The 20782-nt window shown below is 48.3% G+C and overlaps 1 protein-coding gene across 2 annotated transcripts in view; it reads left to right on the forward strand.

Moving 5' to 3' along the window:
* SLCO2A1 (solute carrier organic anion transporter family member 2A1) overlaps nt 1-20782 on the forward strand; it is a 119019-nt gene that overhangs the window by 43770 nt on the left and 54467 nt on the right. For both annotated transcript variants that reach the window (XM_073360375.1, XM_073360376.1), the window contains one exon: nt 16368-16505. In XM_073360375.1, coding sequence (XP_073216476.1) covers nt 16368-16505 — 138 coding nt within the window. The remainder of the gene's footprint in view (nt 1-16367; nt 16506-20782) is intronic.

Below are 20782 nucleotides of genomic sequence, written 5' to 3' on the forward strand. Positions count from 1 at the left end.
GGTGAGGTGGTTCAGTGTCCAACCGTAACCAAGGAGTGGTCAGTATAGATAAGATTATCATGAGCAGAATGGAAGAGGAGTGTTGCTGATAGTGAGAGCTAGGGTATGACCAGGCATATGGGCGTGAGGGGAAGAGACTGTGTAAGATTGTGGGTCAAGGAAAGCAAAGGGAATCTGATATGGGCATGTTGTGGAGAGAAGAGAGCTCATAAACATAGTGAAAGTGCAAGGATCAAACCACATGGCAAGAAAATAAACTTACCAGGATAATGAAGACTGCACAGCAGAATGACAAGCTGAAGCCATTGGAGTGAGAAAGCCTGAACTGTGGAAATATAAGGCACTGGGAAGAAATTCTACTGGCCAAGCAAATGGAGACATCCAGGTAGATGAGACCTTGATCAGACCATCTGGCTAGACAATGTGTCAATAGCACTTGTAATTACAGCAACAACATATCATGTTCATGTTTCAGTAGCAGCCAGAGGTTTGACTCCCCATTGTTCAAACACATAGCTCTGAAGAGCTTGCAATCTAAACTCAGTGAGTTGTGTTAGAACAGACCATAGTAACTATTTGCTGTGCTAAGGTGGTGAAATGTTCCATCACACTGAGGAATGGCAGAAGCCGCTCCGTAGTTCGTGTGAATGTTATATGAAAGATACTTACATCTGTGTTCTGCATAAAATGTGCATAGATTGTTAACATCACCATTAAGGGACATCTCAACTCCTGACCCCTTCTGGTTCATGCCTCTATGAAAGAGACAGGTCCCATCTACTCTGCAAAAATCAACAGTGTTGGGGAACGTGGTTGAAATTCAGTTCTATTTTGCAGTGTGGATCAGAGGTCTTTTAACCACGTCTGTGAATTGTGTCACAGGGTCAGAGAAGACTGGAGTAGGATTTCTTTAGCTCTTTGAAGAGATGTAGGTTCAGATCTAGTCAGCCCCAAAAAGCTCAGTTGGTACTGGAGCTGGTGTTGGTGATTCATTAGGACCCCATCTGGACTGAGAAGAGCCCCAACATAGACTAGTGCAGGCAGGCACTCTGCAACCAGTTCTCTCAGCCCTTAATTCAGGAAAGTATCCATGTTCAGGGAGGTGCTTGACTAGTGTGGGTTTAACTTTAACCATGTGCAGAAGTACTTTCCTGCACATGCCTCAGTGAGCATGAACAACAGCCCATGCTCTTCAAAGGAAGACCCATCATCTCAGTGTCTGCTAGAGACAGATATAAACTAAACTCCAGATCTGAACATCCCCAGCCTTGGAGAGATTTGAAATCTGGATCTGAAATTTGAGGCTCGGGCCCACTGCTTCCCTGTAACATCTCTATAGGAGAAGTGAGCACAGCACTTCCACCTATAGCTCTCCCAGTGCCCCCAGTTCTTGCCTAGTGGGAGCAGCATTTATCACTGTTCTGGAAAAAAATCACATGTACACTTGAGATATTGATTAGCTCAGGAAAGGACAAATATCTTTGCATTTGAAGTGTGACTTCAGGAAAATATGGATTGTTCAGCAATAGGAAAACATTATTTATGCTAATAATACTGTGAAGGGGATGGCCAAGATGGGCTTTAAAAGGAGTTAAAATTTTGTCTAGTTTAGTTTCTTATACTAGAAATAAAATCTAAGCGACGAATTCTGTCCTTGGTTTCTATTGACCGTAGTGAGAGCCACAAGTACGAATGGCAATTTGCCCCCCCTCCCCAATTTACACGGTTTACTAGGGAGCCAGTTACTGTCCCTCATGATGGTTTTTAGTGCAATTTGCATGCCAGTGCAAATGACTGTTTGTAGCAGGGCTGAGAGAGGCCTCTGCTGGAGTGGCTGTGAACTCCTGCCCGAGCAGCATTGCTGCAGCCTTCCTGGGACTCCTGCTTGGATAACTGAACATTGTAAGTGAACGCTGGTTGGTACAAAGTGGCAAGCCAGTGAAGATGGCATCTAAAACAAAAGCCAGTGGGTGTTGGCTGCAAGAGTCTTGACACATTGGTGCGCCTGTGTGTGTTTGTCAAGTTTCGTCTTACAAAAGAAGAGTGCGTTTACTTTTCTTCTGTGTTTGACATTTGACACCTTATGACTCAATCCATTATACATGGAAAGGTTCCCTGGTGTATTAAGCAGTGACTGTTAAAGACTGATTGCAAAGGAGCCGATTCTTATTTCTGCTGTTTGCTGCTCATTAGTGGTATATAAAGATGGCCTGATCAAGTCTGTATTTAAAGGTTCTTATTGTTTACCTTAGAAATCTTAGGAATAGCAAGGTCTGATATTCTGGTTTTTACTGGAGAACTCTTTGGAGGAGCAGGAAAATTGTTCAGCTCTCTTGAAGAAAAGACAATATCGCATTTTTCAGAGAAAGCTTTTCTCCCAAGAGTTGGTGAGGCATTTGAGTTAAACAGTGTATAACATACACACACCATAAAGTGTGTTTTACACATCTGACTAAACATTATTATTTGTAAACGGTAGTGCCCAGAGGTCCCAGCCAAGGTCATAGCCTCATTGTGCTACAGACAGGTACTGAGACACAGACCCCGTCCTAAAGGTCTTCCAGTCTAAATAGACAAGACAAAGGATGAGAGGGGAAACAGAGCTAAGTGATGTGTCCAAGGTCAAATGGCTGGTCAGTAGCAGAGCTGGGACCAGAACATGAGTTTTCTGATGCCCACCGAGGTTCCTTATTCATTAGGCCATGCTGGCTCTACACAGCCCCTCCCCATGCAAGTTTCAGATTTTTGGATGTCATCACCACATTAGGCTTCCAGCAAAAATGGAGACGTCAAGACCTGTTATTTCTAATATAAAAAACCAAGCCAATTACTTTTTTAAAAAGGCAGCAGTTTGAGGCCTCCTTTATGCGTTGTAAAAGAGTAAAGCAAGAAAGGGACAAACCCTGTTTTGTTTTGGAGTTCCGCCTTTATGCGACAGCTTGTTGCTTTGGCAGTGAGAACACTGCTCTACAGGCTGAGCCAAGCCCGCTGCAGGCAACAGAACTACTCACCTTGCCTTCAGTGGGACCCATAGAGTACACATGACTCTAGACAGGCACCAATGGATACTGCCTATGGAACTCCACTGAAACAGCACAAAATACTAAACAGCAACAACAAAAGCACACCCTTCCCCCCTCCCTGGACTGACTGGGCTGCGTGAGCAATGAGTTACCTGTGAACAGCAAAGCGGATCGTTATCTCCAAACCAGGAGCCATCCAAACCACTGCAGCTTCCAATAGTAGGACCTGTCTTTGCCTTAGCCTGTACCCTATGCCATCATCTTCATAAACTAAATTACAGATTTGCCCCCATTAACTCATCTTTTCCCTGGAGTGAGTTGACTGAATTAGACCAAGCGCCCAATTAAGGCCCCCAACTATATTCAAAATTAGTGGATGAAAGTGAAAGGTACCTTCTTGGGTGTGGCTAAAGCTTTGAAAAATAGTTTCACTTCTAAGCACAAAATAGCATGGCTGGAATTGTAGCAGCACAGCATAGTAGATAATGTTTCCATTGAGGTCAGCAGGTTCTGAACCATTGTACAATTATAATAGCAGCATAGCTACTACAGAAGAGCTAACAAACTTCCTGAAAAGGCCAGCCCTTTCCACATGTTTACATCTCCCTCAAACCCCCCCCCCCATTTAATTTTTGGGAGCATGTCTCCTTACCACAACTATGCTTGGTCGAGTCATATATTGGAGTGTATTCACTCAGATGAGTTCTCCAAGTGTCTTCACTTCTTCTACTGCTCCTGAGACAGCTGTTCTGTACATTTTCACAAACGAGGCTCTGACTCTTCCCATCTGGGGAGGCAGCCACATCACCATGGCCGAGCTCCTCAGCACTTATATGGGTGTTGACGAGTGCCTATAAAAACTGAAATGACGGTTAATGAGGTGGCACAGGTAAGCATTTTGCAAGAGCATAACAGGCCAGATCCTCAGCTGGTGTACATTGCCTTCACTGGGCCTCTCCCAAAGGAGTGACATCAATTTACACTCTGAGCACCTGGTCCTAGATATTTTAGGAGCGGTAAAGGGCTATTCAGCCAGCTAGGATTTAAAAACTCTTGCTGCTTCTTCAACTTTGGTTCCTTCTTCTGGGAAGACACCTTGCTGTCTTTCAAATTCGTGTTTTTCCATTGGCTTCAGTGACTCTCTCCAGTACTTCAATCTATATATTTATCCCAGTTCTGCCTGGGGGGCAAAGTGTTAGATTATGTCCCTTCATTTTGAAAGTGGTTGCTGGTGGCAAGGAGACAGCATGATCTAGTGGCTAGAGCACAGATCTAGGGCTCAGGAGTGCTGGGTTCAATTCATGGCTCTGTGTGAGTCCATGGGCAAGTCACTGCCGCTGTAATGAGAGCCTTCCTGTTTGCTCTCACACTATGGGACCTCTGCACCCACAAATCAGCCTGCGACCTCTTCTGGGTGCAATCACCAGTGCCTTTTATTTACAGTGTCAGATCCCACGGCCTTCTATTTACAGACCGCTTCCACTAGCGCCCCAGGGGACAGCTAGCTTCTCCAGCAAGAAGGGACACACACCCTTGGCAGCAGCTGCCGCTCCACCGCCCACCTGCCAGCCAGCCCTATATTGCCAGCTAATGAGGCCAGTAGGTGCTTCCCTTCTATCAATTAGGCATGGCATGCTTAGCCAGCCCCAATTAATGCTTCTTAATTGGAGCTGGGCTAACAGAGGGCTGGCTCATGACCTCCTGGCCAGCACCCTGTTACATGCCTCCCCCCTTATGAGCCGCCAGGGCTAGCCGACCTCGACCCCTCTGCCTGGGGGGCTCCTCCGGGGAAGTTCACCGCTCTTGGCCAGGCAATCCCTGGCATCCTCTCCTGGGGTTTTTCCCATCCCCTACCTGCAAAATGTACATTGCTCAGGAGGGGTGGCTGCCCCTCAGTTCCGCCTCTGCCCGCAGGTCATCACACCAGTCGCACCCCTGCAGCATCCCATCCCCTGTATCCCTTTTACTTTTAGTAGGGGGTCAGGATCCATCCTACCATCCTGTGGGACTCTCTGTGCCTCAGTTTTCCCCCACACCACCCAACATTCCCTCCCTGGGGAGTGGTGTTGTGGGGTGCTGCAATTGCCTCCTCTCCTTTTCCAAGGGGCTCAAGCTGGCTAGCTCCCCCATATACCCTTCCTGCCGGTCTTCTTGATCTGCGTTCTGTTGTCTAGGGTTCTCTTCTTTGCTATCTCTGGGACTTTGCTTATCTTACCCACTTGGGATCCTCGGTCTAGGGATATGCTCCTTCGGGGCACCTCTCCACTTCTTTCTCGGTAGTGGGCCCCAGTCCCTACTTAACACCACCGGGTATGGTAGCCCCTCTAGCACCCCAACCTGCTTCCCCTTGAAGCGGCCCCTCACTTCGAGGGGCTCCTGGGTCACTGGGCAGGACCTCTTGTCCCATGGATACACTCAGGGGCCATCCTTGCCTCCACGATCAGCCAGTGCGGCTTCACCAGCCCTAGCCCCCTCTGTACGAGCAAGCAGGCTGACACGGTATCTACCAGGCCTGTTTGGGGGTTCCTCCCAATCCTCACCGGGATGGTGGACAGTTTCTGTCCCTCTTTCTACCCCCCAACTTGAGTCCAGCCACAAAACTCAGCCCACCCATACTCCATATCAGGGCAGTCACATTTTGTATGGCCAGGTCTCCCACACTGCCAGCAAACAAGCTTGGTGGGCCTCTCGGGCGCTCCTCGGGGCTCCCCCTTTCTCTCTGGGCCTTTCCCAGAAAAGGTTCCATCTCTTTATTCCCTGACTCCTTGTCTTTACGGGGTCTGTCCTCCCTCTGGGGACCCTCTGCCTTGATATATTCCTAGGTCAACCTGACCTCTGCCTCAACGGTGATAGGCTGATGACACCTCACCCAGATGCGGATGTTCTCAGGGAGGCTCTGTAGTCATTGTCTTAGGACCAACATATCCATCATTTCACCCACCGTGCATGTCTCTGGCCTCAGCCAGCATATGGCCCAGTCCATTAGTCTCTAGGCATACGTCCGGGGCTGCATCGCCACCATCAGTCAGGCCACCCAGAACTTTTGGCAGTACTGCTCTATAGACAGGCCCGCTCTATAGACAGGCCCGTCCAGTCTAGAATGGCCACCCTCACTGCCTCATAGTTCTGGGCTTGCTCATGGCCATATAGGCCGCTTAAGCCTCTCTCATCAGGCATGGAGCCAGTTGGAGGGCCCAGGTTGCCCTATCCCACCTGGCACCCATGGCTACCCCCTCAAAGGTCCCAAGAATGGTATTTGGATAATCCGCCGGGCTCATTTTACAGAGTCCTCAGCCCGGCGGCCAGGTGCCATCCCCTCCTGCAGGACTCACCACTCTTTGCAGGAGCTGCTGTTGCATGCCAGTCTGCTCCCATATGAACTCTCACAGACTCTGCTGTTGCTCTGCTTGCCAGGACAGTAGGGCCTGGCTCCCAGCCTGGTGGGACTGCTAAAAACTTTGCAGGGCATGCTGCATCTGCTCCTGCTGTTTACCCATCCATTGCAGGGTCTCCTCCATATTCGGGCCACCAACCACTTCACTGGCTCTTGTATCCTGGATGAGCCCCCCATGTGATGAGTGCCTTCCTGATTACTCTTCCACTATGGAACCCCTGCACCCACAAATCAGCCTGAGACTTCTTCTGGATGCAATCACCAGTGCCTTTTATTTACAGTCTCAGCTCCCACTGCCTTCTATTTACAGACCACTAGCACCCCAGGGAACAACTAGCTTCTCCAGCAAGCAGGGACACCCCCTGCCCCTTCACTTCCATCTTGCCTGCCAGCCCTATATAGCCCCCTCGCTAATGAGGCCCGCAGGTGCTTCCCTTCTATCAATTAGGTGTGGCATATTCAGCCAGCCCCAATTAATGCTTCTTAATTGGAGCTGGGCTAACAGAGTGCTGGCTCAGGACCTCCTGGCTAGCACCCTGTTACAGCCTCACTCTGTGCCTCAGTTCCCCTTCCAACCTTTTGTCTGTTTAGACTGTAAGGTCCTTAGGGCAAGGATTGTCTTTCAGCATGGTGGAACTCTGATCTCTGTTGCTCTCTCCTGATGCTACTGTAATGTAATAACCATGGTAGTGTGAGAAAATATACAGTGACTGTAACACTCTTTCATACCTGCGAAAGCTTCCATTTTCCTCTTACTAATTAGTTTAGATTCTTCATGCTTGGAATTATCTCTGTTGCCTTGTGCTGAACCCTCTTCACACTGATAATAGCCTTCCTGAGGCATGGTGACCCTGTACGCGTAGAGTTTCAATCTTCAGTTCCTCTGCCCAGAGCTGCCCTAGGGGAGAAACTGGGGTGCGCTTAAGGACGTTGTAAGAAGCTTCCGGGTCTATGTGAAGAAGCGGGCCTGCGGGAGGAGGGCTTGTTTGTTTCTAAAATTAAATCTTAACCAGGCTTATTGGATGAGTAATTTTATCTGCAAACCTGGGGATGATGGGGATTCTGGCCCCTGTTCTGGCTGCTTTGTGTAAGAGTTTGATGGCCTGGAGACTAATGGCTTGATCGTCCATGTCGTTACACCAATGTAGCTCTCTGGAATGGCACTGGGCTAATGTGTGGCTGTTGTAGCAGGGTGGAGAACCAGCACTTAGCCCAGTGTCCACAAAGCAGGTGAGTGTGGGTAGGCACAACACAAGTTTCCTCCATGCTGGGAATAACTAAGGTCAGAATAAATCTTGCATCACTGACACAATAACCATAAGCACAGTGGGCCAGATTTTCAGCTGGGGTAAATCACGGTAGCTGTGCTCCTTTTGGAGGAGCAATGCTGATTGATGCTGGCTGAGGAGCCAGCACCCTTTTCTCGCTACATGAAAAGCAATTCTTATTTTATCACAGCACAATGACCTTAAGTCTGACCCACCTGCAGTAAACATACGTGGGGGGTTATCTAATGTCTCAACTTTGCTTTGCCCTGGAGCCAACTTCAAAAGCATTTTATTGACTGGTTTCGCTAACCCCCTGGATGTTCCCCCCAAACTGTTACAAAATAGTCCATGTTTCATAACAGGGATGTTTAAAATATATTCTCAGAAAGTCTTTAGTTAGTGATTGTTAAGGGTAAACAAAATTGTTGATGGTGCGTTATCTTACATAAGCAGTAATAGAAAGATATACAAGATAAGAATATGGCTGAGTTGACCCAGTATATAGCATGGGCTAAATGTACTGTTAATATAACGAAAATTGTCTTCTCTATGTAACATACTAACGATTAGACATTGTGACAGTTCTGTAAAAACGATAAACCAAATCTAAAGCCCAGTTTCATAATTAGGCCAAGTCTTAATTAGGTAGACCCCCAGTGAGCTAGGCCTCCCTGGTACCTCTCTGCATGGCACATAGGAGACTGCAGGTGGGCCATGTAGAATGAGAAGATAGTGCTGCTCGGAGATTCCTCTGTCTCCACCTCAGCAGCTGCCTCAGTTTCCTCCATAAAATATCCTTGTAGCCAACAGACCCTGCTGGCAAGGAAAGCGGAGCTGCTTGAAGCATGTTCCCCCAGTACCAGGCGTTACATTCCATGTCTAAAAGCCAGGGCCAGTTAATGCTTGGAGCACCATTAATAATCCTCCTTGCTGTGTGACTCCCCTTACTACTGACACACAAGCTGGCAGCCCAGTAGCCAACTGGCAGCAGAGTGGAAGCTGGCTCAATTGTCATCATTGTAGAGGGGGGATGGGCTAGCCAGGTGCAGAGGAAGAGTCCCACCATGTGACTGGCCACAATTCCTGGACATAGATTTGTATCCTTGTATTTGTATCCAGTGCCGGCTCCCCAGATGAGCTGGTGAGTTGTCGGGCTGCTGTGTGGTATCCAGAGCATGAGGATTCTTTGTAGAGTTCCCCTTGTGCCAGTCAGTCCCATGGGGTAAGTCTGGAGGAGTAGATTTCTGCTGTGTGCGATGCCTTTCCCTAATGCCCAACAATGCTATCCATTTTGAATTGGACACCTGGCGGTGGAGAGAGAATAGTCCCAAGGATCCAAGAATGTGGGGAAAACATTCCTTCTGTGCCATGCAGTAAGGTGGGTGCTTTTCCTTAGCAAAAATGTTGCCCTGGAAGCTCCAGGTCTGGAGTTGGCAGGGGGAGTTGTGTGTATGTGGGTGAAGATCCTCTCCCCAGGCGCTTGCTTCCCTTTTAATGTAACGTGTGGTTTGGAAGGGAGTCAAGCGTCTTGTATAAACAGCCTGCAGTCATGAGCACTCAGCCACTCTGAAGGGAAATGTCAAGGTGATTAAAAGGGGATTGAGGGAGGCATTTGTGCGTGCGCGTGTTTGTGGGTGCATGCCTTGGCTTTTCTGCACTTCACTCAGTGTGCCTATACTATTGCACCTTGGTCAGGAATTCACTCAAAGCTCTGAAAATCCTGCTGGAGATGGGCAGGCTCCCCGCTGCCTCTGCTAGAGGAGGGTCAGTGAACTATGGATAAGAGTGGCACACAGGATTTTTGCATGCGAGCGGTTTCCCCCGTGCCATTGTTCCCACTTTGTGTCAACATCTCACCTCCCTCAGAATGAGTTGATTTGTTCTTATTTAAACCCTTTTTGGTAAAGGTTTATAAAAGATGAGTGACCTGTCACCGAGGTGCTCAGTGCATGCTGCAGGCAACTAGGTTCTGTGCCTAGCACTACCATTGACCTGCCATTGACCTTGGGCTAGTCCAGGGGTCGGCAACCTTTCAGAAGTGGTGTGCCGAGTCTTCATTTATTCACTCTTGGTTATTTAGATAATCCACGCTCTGAGGCGCTTACAATCACCCACTATGTGTCAGGACAGCCCCTAACCCAGCGATCCCTGAGCTTGGCTGGGTATCACTGCTGTGATCCACTTCATAATAATAATAGTAATAATAATAAATGCAGAACATCTTGAGGAAAGAGGAAAAACCAGCAATGTTTAAAGAAGAAGGAGAATTATAGACAAATTATTCTGAGGGAGAAGGGAGAGATTGAAGCCAAGTGCAGACAGGCTGGCACATAGAAAGACACCAGGGGAATGGTTAGAGAAAAAGAGGAGGTCAAAGACCTGCTAAGGGACATGCAAAGCTACAGTGGGAGTTTGATGCCCAGCTCCCATTTGTGCCTTTGAACAACTTCCCCTTCATTATCACAAGCCGGATATCTTCTCTCCTCAGAGTGATGCTTTCAGTCCAGCTCCTCAGTCCTCCTCAGGCCAATGCTCAGGAATACTCCAGTCATCCAAGAAGCGCCTTTCACCATTACTTATGCACAATGCCTCTGTGGGATTTGGACATTCTTAGTCCAGTAAGCACCCAGTTTGCTGGATGTGAGGGAACTCCTGGATCAGGTACCTAGCTATATCAGCTCGAGACTGACCAAAGCACATCTGGAAAACTCCACAATCCAGCCTGGCTCCTGAAACTAACCTAGATCAGAGGTTGTTTTGTAATATTGTGGGTGGTATTCCAATTTCAGCTTTTCCAGAGTAATAAAACTCCCCTGCCCTTCAGTTCCCATCCCCTGGCCTCACAGCCATTGATATCAGGTGCTGGTCTTCGCATTTGCCTGGTTTCCGTGCCCACCTTCACTTGGGATGGTTCCACCTCCCTGAGTTTGTTAGTGTGTTGTTCACTCTGCATACAGAAGCCCGCAGCAAAGAGTATTAAAAATCAGTATTATTAAACCAGCCCCTTCAGCTGGGGTCACCCAGGCTCCTGTGCGGGGAGGAGAATCCTACACATCAGTTACAGTAGTGGGGAAGGGAGAGGATCAAATTGCTGCTGCATAGAGACAGGGCCTTAGGGCATGTCTATACAGTCAACACCCCCCATTCTCCTGGTGCTAGAGAGTCTCAGAGCTCAGGTCAGCTGCCGCGGGTGCCCAGTGCAGGGCTAAAACTAGCAGTGTAGACATTTAGGCTCAGCTGGAGCCTGTGCTATGAGACCCTCCCTCTAGCCGGGTTTCAGAGCCTGTGCTCCAGGCTGAGCTAGAACGTCTGCACTGCTATTTTTAGCCCTGCAGCCCGCACCTGACTCCATTGACCTGGGCTCTGAGACTCACTGCCGCAGGGGGTTTTCACCATCTAGATGTGCCCTTAGGGTCTCAGCTGTAAAATGGATAGTTGTTTATATTGCATTAGCACTGGCAGGCCCCAGCTGAGATATGCTAGGTGTGCTACAGACACACTGTGAGAGACAGCCCCAGCCCCAAAGAGCTTCCAGTCTAACCAGAGGGGGAGGGACGTGCCCAGGTAGGTCAGTGGCAGAGTCATAAATGGACCCTTGGCCTGCTGAGCTACAGCCCTAGCCACCAGAGCATGCTGCCCCCATCCCGCTCTAACCATGGCCTGCTGAGCTACAGCTTGTGACTCTGGGCATTTTCTATAATATATTTGTGAATCCTGTGTGTGCCTCAGTTTCCCCCATACTTTGCATTGCTACTCAGTGGGGAGTGGGGGAAAAGGTGTTATCCAGTGCTTGCACTCCCCTGCCTTAGCAGTGGTTACACTCCTCCATCTGTCTGCCTTTGGCCCCATTGGCACTCCTTCCCCACGGTCCCTCCCTGCATCGCTCTCTGCCTCAGGCCCCACTGTCACGCCTCTCCCCACCCCCTCTGTCACCCTGCCTTAGCCTGTCAGGGGTCTGGCCAACGAGAGTCAGACGGATTCAATTCCTGTCAACACCCCTCAAGAGGGTTCCTTCTGCCATCCAGCCAGTGACTCCTAATGAAGGGGATCATTGGCACGAGGGCAGAGAATTCCTTCTCTCATCACCACTTACTCTCCTTCAACAAGTGTATCTGCTGCTCTCCCCTATCCTGTCAATTGTGATGTCCAGTCTCTCCATTTTGGACTCCTCTGCTGCATCTAGCCCTTGGTTTCCTTCCCCATCCTCGCTGTCTTCTGCTGCCATCAAGGTTTCTGCTTTCAACCTTTCTTCTCTCCGAGCCTGGGCTTTCATCTCCCAGCTCTGTCCGCCCTTCCACTGCCCACCTTTGGCTCTCCCCAGAGCTCTGGACCTTCCTGTTTTTTTCCATGCTGCTGAGCACTTTTGGAGAAGGGCTTGGGAGCCTGCTGACTCTTTCCATGTAAATTCATCCTCTCAGGTCCGCCCTCTCCTTTGTGTACAGCTTTGCTTCTCTTGCCTAGCCCTTTGCACCATAGACTCTCACCAGCTGCTCTGTACCTTCGGTGCTCCCAGCCCCCATCCTCTAATGCTTCCTAATTAGCCCTCCTTAAGCAGGATCCAGCTGGATTTTCAAAAACTAGTTGAACATGATCTGTCAATGAGATTCTTCCTCTCCACAAGAAACCACCTTTGGCCCAGGCTTGACTCGGAGCTCTCCTTTCTATTGTTGGCCTCTGACCCTCAACTTGTCCTCTTGAGCCCATCCCCTCCCTCACTTCTCCCTTTCTTCTGGCTCCAATTTCTCTGCCTGCAATCATGCTAGTGTATCCACTCTACCAGATATCTATGTCCCCATGGAGTCTCCTCTTATCCTGCAACCTTACTCTTGAGTTTGCGAAGGAGCCTGAACCAAAACCCCAGATCTGGATCCTGGTTCAGATCCAAGTTCACAGCTTGAACCTACCTCTGTAATAATAAACCAAATCTGAACACCCAGGGAGAAATCCTGGCCTCACTGAAGTCAATGGAAAAAGCTCCTTTTGACTTCAGTGGGGTCAGGATTTCACCCCAAGAAATTTGGGAAAGTTCAGGTGTTGATCCAGATATGAAACCTTCAGATTCCATGCTGTTTGGATCTGGGGTGTTGGTGCAGCTCATGGCAGAGACATAAAGATTGGATATAGGGTTTTTGGTTTGGACTCAGCTTGGGGAAAATCACCAGTTTCCTTTCACATGCTTCATTTTCATTTCCAGAGGACACTGCTGCATTAACATTGCATAAGATCTCCATGTATGATTTAGTTGGGGATTGGTCCTGCTTTGAGCAGAGGGTTGGACTAGATGACCTCTTGTGGTCCCTTCCAACCCTGATATTCTATGATTCTGTTCTATGATCCTATGGTCTTTCCCATCCGCCCTCACAGCTGTGTCTGGCCTCTCAGGCGCTACCACCATACCAATAGAGAATAATCCTTATTATTATCCCAGCCACAGACTTGAGGAGTTTGTTAGCACTGTGATACCTTTCATCCCCAGTGTGCAGGTCCAGGCTTCCCAACTTTATCTTTGCTGGGCATTCTTCCGGAGTCCGGCAAATATTTGATTTCCTGAGAATTTACATAAAAAGACTTTTCCCTATCTTTAATAATTTTTTAGATAGTATTGGCACAGTTTGGACAAGTCACATTCCCAAGAAAATAAAGGAAAACGGAGCTTGCTAAATATAGATCAAAGAGGTTTGAGAGTGTCCTATTCCATCTCCGGAAGCGGATGACTTCCTTGCTGTATTTTACCCTTGCTCTTTTGATCGTATTCCCGCCCCACCCCAAGTAGCCTACATATTCCCTCTCCAACTCTCTATTTGTTGCGCTAGCCCATACGTTTGGTTTCCTCTGCCAGGCCCCATAGGTAGTGTGGCCCTAGGGATCCCAGCTCTCTGCTTCTCTTGTCATGCCATAAAGATCTTTAAGTCGTAATAATACTTTGCACGGATACAACCCCTTTCATCTGTGGTTCTTAAAGCTCTTTACAAACAATAACCCAGCCTCTTAGATGGGGGATAGTTTCACCTGTTTTATATATGACTGAAATGGAGGCACATCTTGATGATAATGGGCCAGATCTTCAACTCCATTTTACACTGATATACATGAGTTGAGAATCTGGCACTGAGTTATTTGCTTGGACAGCACAATAAGTCTCTCTCTGCAGGGCAGGGACTGTCTCTTTGTTAGACATTTGTTCAGCACCTAGGACAATGGGACCCTGGCCTCTGGGCACCAGTGTAATACAAATAATAAATCAGTGCAGAGTTAAGAACACAACCCAGGATTCTCAACTTCCTGTCCCCTTTTCTAACCACTAGACAACACTCCTTCCCAAACTCAATCAATTACTTCCCAGCAGGGAAAAAAGGATATGTTGTTTGCAGCAACTGATAAAATGCAATAAAACTATGTATTCCAGGTTATTAAACACTATAAATATTTTACAGTATATAATCCTTAATCCCCAGCAGCCATAAAAGTGAACACATGCATAGTACTACTGAGTCATAATATTTAGCATTTCTCTTGCATAATTACATGTTCGATGCCCTGCACAAATGTTAATGAATTAATTAAGAAGGAATAATGCATGCAGTCCTTTCAGGAGACCTTTCCATCTTCATAAGCATCTATAGCCAGCCTGCTACTAAAGAACCAGAGTCCCCTGCCATGCGTTTTCCTACTCCAGGGTTCTGGTGGTGCAGCAAGGAAGCAGGTTTAGCTGCAAAAGTCACAGGAGGTCTGTAAAGCAGCTGCAGTCGAGGCAGTAAACCATTTATCAGGCCATGACTGCCCAGCAACTGCTTGCATAGAGTGTTAAAGTCCAGAATTCCCGGCAGAGTTAAAAGTCCAGCTTGTTCTAGCACACAGATATCCTGGGAAGGGGACCCACAGCAGAATTTCTCACACTCACAATAGTGGAAGATTCCATTTCAGCTTGTACCATATCACCCACCATATGAAGGAGTAAGCCTTCCCATCCTGCAGCCTCCACATAGGGAGTGAGCCACTCATACTTACCACAAGCCTGATCTAGCCCCTGCTATGGCGTTTTCACTAATGGCTCCCCCATCAGCCTTGCCATGGAAGAGTACACTTGGGTGAAACTTACTAGGCAAAATGCTGACTGAGGGATTCCTAGCTCCTAAACCGGTCAAAACAAAATGTATAGGTTCCTGAGTCTAACTCTGAATTTACTTTTTATTAAAAATCATAATCACTATTATTAGTATTTCAGCACCACTAGCAGAGCTCAGGACCCCATTGTGCTGAGCACTGCACAGCCACAGAATAAGACACAGTCCCTGGCCCCAGATTTTACAGCTTAAATGGGCATGGAAAGACTTGCCCAAGGGCACACAGCATGTCAGTGGCACAGCTAGGAACAGCAGACAGGCTTCCAGGATCCCAGGCCAGCCCTACCCATTGTACAATGCCGCCACTACCCGAGCAGCTCTGGTTTCATTGCTCAGCTAGTCAGCTACAAAGAAAACAAAAGCGTGTGGGAGAGAGGCAGTACGTAGGGTTACACTGCAGCAGGCCGGTGCTGAACCGCTCTCCTCTGGCTGTGGCATGCCTGCTGCTCCTGCTGCAGTTCCTTTCTCCGTAATGGTGTCCCCAGTTTTGCTCAGCCGTGTCTCGCTGGCTTTGGGCCTCAGCTGCACCCTAGAAACCTCGGTGTTAGCCAGCACAGTGACTCCCTCAAAGCCCCTCTGCAGCTGTGAGGTCCATTGGGGAGCAAAAGATGTCAGACATGCGGTGGTGAGACATGGGTAGGGCTCTGGATGCATCGGCGCAAGGGAAGAAGGATGACAGATCCCTTTAGCTAGGGAGTCAGTGTGCCTAGGGTCTATTCTGCTAGCCGGCAGGGAGCAGGGAACACAGAACTCTAGGGAAACCCACGAAGATAACACGGAGCTTTAGTTTTGTCTTGTTATAGATGGCAAAGAACTGATGAGTGACTCTCCTGGAGTTGTTGGGCGGCACAGGAATATTTAGCTAGGTTTCAGGACACGCTTTACCAGCTCTTACCATCCTCCCACAATCCCTCATTGAAAGCATTCAGCCTGCACAAGGCAGGAGGTCTGTATAGTTCTTGTGGCACCTTACGAAAGCTCATGTTCAAATAAATTGGTTAGTCTCTAAGGTGCCACAAGTACTCCTTTTCTTTTTGCAAATACAGACTAACACGGCTGCTACTCTGAAACCCGTATAGTTCTTGGCCATAGCTCTGCCCATAGCTCGTCTCTGAGTCTGTGAGCTGGGAGTGCTGCAGAGGGGGATGCTTGCCTTTGGGGGAATCAGGCCAGCGTGAGAATGGACCTCATGTCACTGTGCCAACAAGCCAGAAGCAAGACGAATGGATCCAGAAGCCGAGCTCCATCCTGGTCTCCTCAGTCGGCTGTAGCAGAGACGGGGCCTTGAGAGCAGATAACATAGCTGGGGAATTGTGCCCATGCACAAACAAACTAATAATGAAATCACTCCTAAATGAAGGCCTCTGACTGATGAGGTTGTGAGGGTGACTCCTGGACCCAGCTGATTGTTAGGTTTACGCATGCTGTGTGTGATGGTTGTAAAGCGGATGTGGCCATGACTGTTGACTTGGTTACACGCCAGCATGGGGTGTGGCTCTTGGCTCCGTAGGGGCGTCGCTCAGTTACTAACTGTAATGTCATGTTGTTTTGCTCACAGGTGTTTGTGATTTGCCATGGCCTTCTCCAGTTATTCCAGCTTCTTTACAGTGCTAACTTCAAGAGCAGCCTGACCACCATTGAGAAGCGCTTTGGGCTCTCCAGTCTCTCTTCCGGCTTCATCTCCAGCCTGCATGAGGTAATTGCCTGAGATGCATGTGAATGGGCTCGGCTGGGAGACGTGAGGTTGGAGGCATTTCTCTTTTTGAAGGAGCTCTGGGCCCTATCTCTGTGTTTCCTTAGCAAAGCCTACAAGTGCCAGATGAGCTGATTGCTGGGTCTGCCTGCCAGAGACTCCCACCGTCGGGGTAAACAGAGATTTGGGAGGAGCAGGAGTCTAAGGGACTGTGGGACTAGAATTGTTGTCTGGGGAGTAGAGTACTGCTCCAGACAACCCTTTCTTCCCTCTCCTCTTACCCTCACCTCTCCTCTCACTTTTAAAGGGCAGATGCTTCCTACCGGAACTGGGCCATCTGCCCTGGTGCTCCACCTCTGTCTCTGCCGCACCACTTACAGTACTCCCTCCCACCAGCAGGGGTGCTGCAGGATTTCAGGGTCACAGTGGGAAAGCTGGGAGCCAGCAGGGGAAGCAGCCAGCAGCAGGACATTTGGACCTCATCTGCACTACATTCGTGTCCCTAAAATTCCCCGTGGCTGCCACACCCAGCTGTGACAGCAATGGTGGGAATGCCATTGTAGTCAGGGCTCAGGTGGGCTCAGTTGGGCGCTGGTGTTTTGCCCGTCATGTCACACTCTGACAAGCATGACAGTTTCAAATTTCAGGGGTGGCCTTAGCCCTGTCTACACTGGTGCTCCCACCATTTGCTACAGAGGGGTGGGGCCATTTCAGGGAAAGAAGTATAGTTTGCACACAACTTTAGAGGATGGCAGCTAGTGGGACTCTTCATTAGAGGCCACTGTGACCTGGAACACTCTAATCCTCCTAAGGGGATAGTCTTAGCGGAGACGTAAGGGGGAGAGAGAAACAGCTAAAGCTAGAACATGGTTCTCCTGCTTTAATCACTGCTGGGAAGAGAACCTGACCTACATCTTGGTGCCTATCTGCAGTGGAGGCAGGCTACTCCCATGGTTTTAACTGAAATGAACATCATGCCAAGACCTCAGAAGTGCTGCTGGGAGCAATATGTAATGTCTTGTTACATGAAGGTGCAACCCCCAATTTGTTTCATGGGTATTTGTTAAAACATTACTGAATCCTTCGCATCACCTGGGACTAAAATAGAGCATTACCAAATGCTGGTAGGTTTTATTATAGCAGCGCTGGAGTAGTGCCACCATAATTAGGGATCTGTCAGCATTTTCCATGAGAAATCCCTGTTTTCAGGCATTCCTAACTCAGATTTCATTATTCACTCTGGGCTGGGATCTGGCTTACAACTGTGGTGTAGCCCCTGAATTGTAGGTTTTTTGTTCTTTCCCCTGCACTCCTGGTGCCCAAGAGGGCCCATAGATCCAGCTAGACTGGTGCAAAAGGGGCTGTAGGACAGGTATGAATCCCCTGGAGAATGCCACAGATGCATAGGCCCCTCTGCCCAGGCACAGAGTCAGTTCTGCTTGCTCTGTGCCATCTCTGCAGCAGCTGCAGATGCATGCAGAGTTCTGGGGAGGGCGGAAGGTTCAGCGGTGCCAGAGTGGGGGCAGGTTAGAGGAAGGAGGGCTCCAAGTGTGAGTGAGGGGAGCGGGGGGCATCTCTGGGGCAAACCTGAGCCCCGGCAATTCCATGCTCCTGCAACGGGGACATTGAAACAGGGGCACAACTTAAGACCCTGACTCAGCAAGGCACTTAAAGTTAGGCATATATTGAAGCACCCCGCTGAATCAGGACTACGGGCAGTCTTGAGCTCTGCACCAGTGATGCACTAGACCCTGCAGCCCCTGAACAGGGAACATGTAAACGGTCCCCTTCCACTCCTGCAGGAGTGTTAATGTGAATCAGTGCCTCTGTTCACCAAACACTCTCAGCTCCTTCTGGCCATTGCTAAGAGGAGAGACAGCCATCAACAGCCCCAAGAATGGAGTACGCTCCCCAGTGCTCCCAGCCCCTGCTGGCCCTGAAGCAAAGGACTGACTTTGAACTTGCATTCCCTGCATGGTTTTGGGTAGCGGTAGCACTATATTGCTGGGCTGGCCTCAATTTGGCTGTTTTCAAGTTATAACTCAGCTACTCATGACTCAGGAACAGCTGTGATTTAAACCTAAAATTTGGCAGGTGGTTGGTCTTTGGCATGGGGCAGAGTCAAGTCTGGAAAGGAAAAATGTAAAACCTCAGAGGTGTTTAATTAACAAGATGGCTGCTGCACGTGCACAGCACGTTCTCTCCAAGAATTCCATCAAGGCTGTTCCTTATTACATGTACGGCTCCTGAAATGGGAAGCTCCAATTGGAGAAACTCAAGTAACATTGCAATGCAGGTCCTGGCACGAAATCAGTGCACAGTGGTATACAGAGGCCAACAGTTAGCTAGGCATGGTGAGAGGTGGTGTAGAAGTGCCTTAGACAGTAGCTAGTTAGATAGCACTGGTCAGATACCCAGATAAATACTTCTCTTTCCTTCTTTCATCCTAAACATTTTATTTCCTTTTTCCTTCTAGTGCATTCATTCATTCTCTATAAATTTAATTTGGCCCATTAAGATTGTTATCACTTCCCTGTGGGAAGGCAGGTTGCCAGCTTCCTTCACATATGGGTGATTAGGCTGCCGCTCACATAAATATGCCGTATCTCTCGCAGTCTGGCCATCTGTCTCCCGCTCTCCACCTAGAGATTGGTTTGGAGTGATTGCTAGATGTCTTGTATGGGATATTTAGCTTACACAAGGTCCTATAAAACCCTCCTGTTCAATGTATATGTGGAGCTGCTGAGGAAGGTACTGAAATGACTTGGGTAATAGTATCACTTCTATGTTGTGATGTCATGCAGCTCTGTCCTGTTCTTATGGGTTGTGGATGACACGGATTTTCAGTCTAACCCAATTGCTGGGCAAGATTTGGATGTTTAATCCGGACAGGCATAGGTTCCGTATGTTCAGATTTTTCAAGAGAGTTCAGCATGTTGTGTGTTGAGCCCTTCTGAAAATCTGTCCCAGAATGGGTTGGGTAAGGATCTTGAGGGTAAGTAATAAGTGGAGTGGAGGTGTGGCTCCATCTGCATCAGTGAGGGGGGTCTCTTCTCTCTGTTCCAAAGCAGTTCACAGAAGTGCTTTTGGATCCCTGTTTCCTCCTGGAATCACTGGTGCCATTGGTGCCCTCAAACCCCTTTTTCTCACTTATGCCAGGCCAGATTTTTGTGAGCTTTTTCTCTCGGATCTGGATGTCACCACTGTGATCTCTGCCTCAGTGACTTCTAGGTTAGATTATTGCATTTCACTGGAAAGTTCTCTGGTTCTGAGGTCACTAGGGTACACCAGCTAACAGCCCTAGATGTAATTGTCTGGGTTCTAAATGTTCTTATTGGAAAATCTTAATCTCTGGAATTTACTTCCTGCACTGGTCTGACTAAGTCCATGTTTGTCCTTTAGGGCATGATGCCCATTTCTTTTCCCAGGTTCTTGTGTGGGGAGTGAAAGTTAGCGATTGCTCAATTCTGAGGAATTATTTTTTTCTCTTGCTGTGTAACCAATGGTCAAATACACATACACCCCAGAATGCGTAATTGGGTGTATTTTGTGAAATAAACAAATACAGCTTATCTGGTTCCTGTGAAAGTCTAATATATTTCATTCACATTCGTATTCTCAGCACTTTCTGGGACAAATGCTGGCGCTCCGCTTACTTGGAATGGTACTTGCTGTATCTACGTAGGGTGCTCAACTGACAAATTATGGATTTAGGGTGGGATTTTCAAAGAAGTCTAAGAAAGTTAGTTGCCCATCTCCTGTTGCCCAACTCTCCTAGTCCCTCTTTGAAAATTCTAGCCTTACAGATATTCAAAAGCACTCAGCACTGGCCTGATTCTGCTCCTGTTAAGTCAATGAGAGTTTTACCACTGACTTCAAGGGCAGCGGAATTAGGCTAATGCTCATCATCTTTGAAAATCATAGAATATCAGGGTTGGAAGGGACCCCAGAAGGTCATCTAGTCCAACCCCCAAATCCCACCCTAAGCTTTTAGTGTCACAAATTATACCCATCATCCACATCCATATGGGTTTACAATGTGCACCCTAGCAATGCAGGGTGGTCATTCTCCTGGAAAGTGCATTTCCTGTGCTCCAAACCATTCTAGATAAAAGTCCACATCCAAAGTCCGTTGAAGTGAGTGGGACTCTTTCCGTTGACTTTGGGCTTTGGCTCAGACCTAAAATGTGGTGAAACAGCTACCGAAGTTCCAATTTGAATGGGCGAAATAACCAGCTTTAAGTGATTATAATGTCAGTCCCCCTGAAATGTTCTGGCAA

This window comes from Lepidochelys kempii, chromosome 9, assembly GCF_965140265.1.
Source record: "Lepidochelys kempii isolate rLepKem1 chromosome 9, rLepKem1.hap2, whole genome shotgun sequence".
Taxonomy (NCBI): domain Eukaryota; kingdom Metazoa; phylum Chordata; order Testudines; family Cheloniidae; genus Lepidochelys; species Lepidochelys kempii.